Source organism: Gigantopelta aegis, unplaced genomic scaffold (genome assembly GCF_016097555.1).
Source record: "Gigantopelta aegis isolate Gae_Host unplaced genomic scaffold, Gae_host_genome ctg7179_pilon_pilon, whole genome shotgun sequence".
NCBI classification, from domain to species: Eukaryota; Metazoa; Mollusca; class Gastropoda; order Neomphalida; family Peltospiridae; genus Gigantopelta; species Gigantopelta aegis.
In genome coordinates this window covers 1-5,977 of record NW_024535618.1, presented here as the reverse complement: position 1 = coordinate 5,977, position 5,977 = coordinate 1, and the positions used below count along the sequence as shown (strand labels likewise).

The 5,977-nt window shown below is 33.4% G+C and overlaps 1 protein-coding gene across 1 annotated transcript; it reads right to left on the bottom strand.

Annotated features, from left to right (window-relative positions):
- Positions 1 to 340: 340 nt before the first annotated feature.
- LOC121366793 lies at positions 341 to 1,907 on the bottom strand. Its single transcript, XM_041491101.1, has 2 exons — positions 1,432 to 1,907; positions 341 to 475 (listed from the first exon to the last, which is right to left on the bottom strand). The coding sequence occupies exons 1-2, from the start codon at positions 1,788 to 1,790 to the stop codon at positions 424 to 426; spliced, it is 411 nt and encodes a 136-aa protein (XP_041347035.1). The 5' UTR covers positions 1,791 to 1,907; the 3' UTR covers positions 341 to 423.
- Between the last annotated feature and the right edge of the window lie 4,070 nt (positions 1,908 to 5,977).

The following is a 5,977-nucleotide window of genomic DNA, read 5'->3' as shown; positions in this document are numbered from 1 at the left end:
TAACACTACAACAGTCATGCGTGACGTCACAGGTGAAACAGCCATGTGGGGAAAACACGTAATGGCCGCATAATGGAAGCTCTTATCATCGATTAAGTTAATTGTTATTACATCTTTGTTCGCGAGAAATCGCGTTTCTATGAATGGAAAATGGTCCTTTGTGCAGCTGTCAACTGTAGTAATGACTCAAGAAGGGTCAAAGGCATTGGGTATTACTCGATACAGGCGAGAGAGAAAACGTACCAAAGTATATATGGGTACATAATCTTCGGCGAAAGAACTATGTTGTCACAAAACACTCTGTTCTGTTCAATAAAAACAAAACAATAAATGAATGTTGTCTTGTTCATATATTTATTATACCAAATTGAACATCAAAGTGTGCACTTATGACAAATAGTTGCGTAGTAACGTGTGACAACTTCACCAACATAAAAATGCTACACTGAGAAAATCCTGACGATCTCGCCACAGCCTGAAAAAGTGAAATAATAAGAAATGTAAACTTAAAAAATGTTACATTACATGATGAAACAAACCATAAATGTGTACTTTACGTGTATTTATTATAATAAACTGTAAACAAGAAAAAACAAAATCGACACGGGGCGAGATCGCCAGGCTCCGTTGGAAAATCCTGGCGATCTCGCCCCGGCTTGCAAGTGAAATCGTCAGAAATGTAAACTACCAATGTATTACATTTTACAACAAGAAAATCAAAACATGACTACTGCACATGTATTTACTTAATGAAGTAAACATAAAACAGCTTGTAACTTGAATATTGTTGAGTTATAATGTACTGGCGACTTCGCTAAACAGACATGCAACACGGAAGTAAATATGGCGATTTCGCCACAGCGTGTCCCAACACAAAACTAGTAGTATAAGTGGTATAACCCTGTAGTTTTGGCACAAAAACATGCTGATAATGACAGTAGATATATACTATAATATATGTTGTAATATATGTCTTCTAGCAAGTCTAATATGTATGATAACTCGCCTAACGATGAAAATAAGTCCTGGCGAAGTCGCCCCGGGCGAGATCGACACGGGGCGAGATCGCCAGGCTCCGGTGTTACAAGGTCAATATAGATGTTTCACAATAAATTAGTATATAAAAATGTATGTAAAGCACATATTTAGTCTTTAAGTAATAAAAGATTACATAAATCGACCACATTTTAATAATTTTCAAGGAAATGTACCAAAATTTGAATTTAAAACAAAAATGGGGCTAATTCAGTAATTGCTGTTTGGTTTGACCTAAGAAGGAAGGTAAAAGCGTTTTAGAAATAACAATTTTTTTTAAACTATTTTTGTGTGCAAATTTACAAACCAATCGGTTCAGAAATAAATAACTTGTAGTAAATTGTATAGTATGAAAAAGGGCGTTCCCTGTGGTACGGACCATAGTAAGCTACATACCTATTTGGTACTGGTTCTGTGTAGTCATCGCGTCGTATGTCGGCTCTGGCTACGAGGGCTGTCCTGAGCACTTCTGGATACAAACATATAATCGGGAAATCATAATGTTCTAGAATGCACTGCAAGTTGGTGGTTTGCATTTTGTCGCCGATTTGGTCTACTTCTAAACAACAGATACTTTCTTTTACCGTGTCCATTGGTCTGCAGTTGCCACACAAACACCAATCTCGGTTTCCCAATCGCGCAATATTTTCGACATTTTCTTCCAATTCATCGCCTGAAGATAATCCTATGTCGAAGTCCGACTCACTATCATGTTCGGAACGTTCGGGCTCAAACATAAACGGTTGGTAAGCCATTGATCAAAGCGCTAATGTAAACAAATCTATCAAAAAGCACATGGTTTCACATATTGTTTACTGGCTGGCTGTTCACGTGCTACGTCACAGCCAATGCACGCGGCTTTTCGCGTAGTTATTTTATTCATGCGCGTAAAATAGAAACCGTGTTAATATTGTCAATTAATCCTAAACCCGTTAACATATTAAACATTTTATTGCATCATTCTTCATTTTAGGCTCCATATTTGTTTAATTTGGCATTAGAGCCAGCCTACACCTTTCCTTTAATGATGTCACCAGAGCACTGATTAGTTCATCACTGGCTACTGGATGTAAAAAATTAAATTGATAATTAATTTTGACCATAGTATTCAGAGGAAGCTCTCTACATGTTTCAAAAGCAGCAAGTCATCTTTTATATGATCTTACCTCAGACAGGACAGAACATACCACAACCTTTGATATTCACTTATACTTCACTTATACAGCGTTTTTATAAAATATCAGTGAATCACTTATACTTCACTTATACAGCAATGTTTGTAAAATATCAGTGAATCACTTATACTTCACCTATACTTTACTTATACAAAATAGTTTCTGTTAAATATCAGTGAATGACTTATACTTCACTTATAGTGGGTTTTTTTTGTAAAATATCAGTGAATCACTTATACTTCACTTATATTTCACTTATACAGCATTTTTTTTTAAATATCAGTGAATCACTTATACTTCACTATACAGCAATGTTTGTAAATATCAGTGAATCACTTATACTTCACCTATACTTTACTTATACAGCAGTTTGTGTTAAATATCAGTGAATCACTTATACTTCACTTATACCTGGTACTTCACTTTATAAGTCACTTATATATATCTAACACACTTCTGTTAAATATAAGCGAATGACTTACACTTCACTTATATATATGGTTAACACTTCACTTATAGGTCACATATACTTTGTATAAGTGATACCTCATTTGCATACAAAATCCTAATCGTTTACTTATAAGTCATTTATACTTGAAAAGTATTAACGACTTATACTTCACTTATAAGTGAAAAATATAAGTCATTTCGGTAAGGGATACACCCTATAGCACATATTCAGTGCATGATAAAAAATATTATGATTTTGTCATTTTATTTAATTAAACTATACTGGTTGATTAATTAGCCATCACTCGATCATGCAGGTTCACAATGACCTTGACCTTGACAATAATCTCTGTACTGGCTCAGAATGGAGTTCTGAATCAAAGTTATCACTGAAGAAAAGTTGGTTTTGGCCTATAATTCGTACTGTAAAGATTTCAATAATTTCTTTTTACATGGTATTTGACTTGCCATCTACAACTGCTCTTAAATATGGTATTATATATAGGCAACCTGAACTAAGATTTTAATAGCAATTTATTTTTATATTAAAAATAGCATGTGCCAATAGTGGGTTACAGATTGTAGTTTCCATCTAATGTGTTAATGTTTTCATCCGTATAAGAAATAATGCAAGAAAATCAATGTTTGTAATTTGTCATTTGAAAATAGTTTTTTTCAGTCATTTTCAAAATATTTATAGGGTGCAAAGTTATATTTTAGATATCACAACTATTAAAACCTCCAAACATTTAAAGTAAATTAGTCAAGAAATTGCTTGCTGCCAATAGTTTTGATGGTTCATTATGAAAATCAGCATGGCCGATGGATTTGAAATTCCCATACCTGGTAACTTGAAGACACCCACACCCAGCATACGGGATTTCCGCCCAACACTAATGTACAGGACATTAAGTCATTACTTCATACAGGTACAGTCATGTTTGTGTTTCCTTCTTCAGACAGTGTAGTTTTTTAATACTGATATTTCTTTGATATGCCTGTTAAGGTCTTCAAAATGTAGGGGCCAATCAAGTGCATGTGTTTTAATGGAATGCTTTAAAGGGGTAGAGGTACTCTGACTATCTTTGTTGTCTCTACATATATACCTGAGTACACACACACAACTGAAAGTAAATATCTTCAGGAGTTTTATTTTTAAAACATTTTGTTGTTTAATATGACATATTGCATCTGTACAAAACTGTGTGCAATATATAAGCCTTATGAGGTGTACATTATATTAGGTTGCACTGTAGAAACAACAGTTTCAGTGAGGTTGTCAGTTTATGTCAGAATACACCAGACCCTGGTTGTCATAAAGACACACAGCTGGACACTTTTTGAAAAATGTATGTTATCAGTATAGGTAGTACTAAACCAAATAACTTCCGGCTGGGTCAAAGTTCGAGGTGCACCGAACTTTTGATAGAGAAGTGAACACCACAAGTCCTGTGATTGGTTATAAATGTGAGTGTGTTGGTTGTAAAAAATAATAGTTTCATCTGGGTAAAAAAAAATTGCAATTTTATTTCATCTAGTACCAATGTGTCAAGTAGCCTTGTGCTTGAAACATGTATGGGGTACCTGTAAAAAAAAGTACTCGAATTTTGTGCGAAACTAGGGTAGTCATAGACGCTACCCGTTTATCTCAGAAACGAGCAGCTTGACCCCCATTTTTTTCTGATTCACTTTAAGTGTAAGGGGTGGTAGTATTTATATCCGTGGCGTTTATGTCGGTTGATACGTTGCAGGTAGGAGTTTTAGCCACATATGTTACTATTGTCGTCTATGGGATTTGATTTGGTAGTATACACCCTATAGCACATATTCAGTGCATGATAAAAAATATTATGATTTTGTCATTTTATTTAATTAAACTATACTGGTTGATTAATTAGCCATCACTCGATCATGCAGGTTCACAATGACCTTGACCTTGACAATAATCTCTGTACATGGCTCAGAATGGAGTTTGAATCAAAGTTATCACTGAAGAAAAGTTGGTTTTGGCCTATAATTCGTACTGTAAAGATTTCAATAATTTCTTTTTACATGGTATTTGACTTGCCATATACAACTGCTCTTAAATATGGTATTATATATAGGCAACCTGAACTAAGATTTTAATAGCAATTTATTTTTATATTAAAAATAGCATGTGCCAATAGTGGGTTAATGTCTTTAGTTTCCATTAACATTGTTAATGTTTTATGTATGAAATTCTGAAAACTCAAATTTGTAAAGAAGTTGATTTTTATTGTCATTTTGACATATTTATAGGGTGCTAAGTTATATTTTAGACAAATTTGTAGTTTTATGCAAAATTTAAAGTAAATTTGAAGAAAAGCTTGACCAAAAACATAATTAAATTTGTTGTCACTATTGTGCCTTCTGTTCTTATTTGTACATAACAATAAGGTTGTTAAACATATACTTAGATCTCCAGATCATTTTTTTTTCTTAATAATCACTTAGTTAGCTCTCATGAAAAGCATTTTGAGTTTATACTAGATTCAGAACCAATTTTTTTCAGATTTGATTATCTGCCTTGGATTAAGTTGATAATTTATTTTATTGTTAAAGCTGTATTACCTAATGTTACTAGCTAAATAAAATGCTGGATTACAGATTGTAGGAATACATCTAATGTACATATTGTATTCATCCGGATAAGAAAATAATGCAAGAAAATAGATGTTCGGGTAATTTTGTCATTTAAAAATAGTTTTTTTCAGTAATTAATCAAAAATAAATGTGTTAAAGCTGCAAGATTATTCCAGATATCACAACTATTAAAACCTCCAACTACAGTAGGCTATAAATAAAATATAGTCAGGAATATTGGTGGCTGCCAATAGTTTTGATGGTTCATTATGAAAATCAGCATGGCCGATGGATTTGAAATTCCCATACCTGGTAACTTGAAGACACCCACACCCAGCATACGGGATTTCCGCCCAACACTAATGTACAGGACATTAAGTCATTACTTCATACAGGTACAGTCATGTTTGTGTTTCCTTCTTCAGACAGTGTAGTTTTTTTAATACTGATATTTCTTTGATATGCCTGTTAAGGTCTTCAAAATGTAGGGGCCAATCAAGTGCATGTGTTTTAATGGAATGCTTTAAAGGGGTAGAGGTACTCTGACTATCTTTGTTGTCTCTACATATATACCTGAGTACACACACACAACTGAAAGTAAATATCTTCAGGAGTTTTATTTTAAAACATTTTGTTGTTTAATATGACATATTGCATCTGTACAAAACTGTGTGCAATATATAAGCCTTATGAGGTGTACATTATATTAGGTT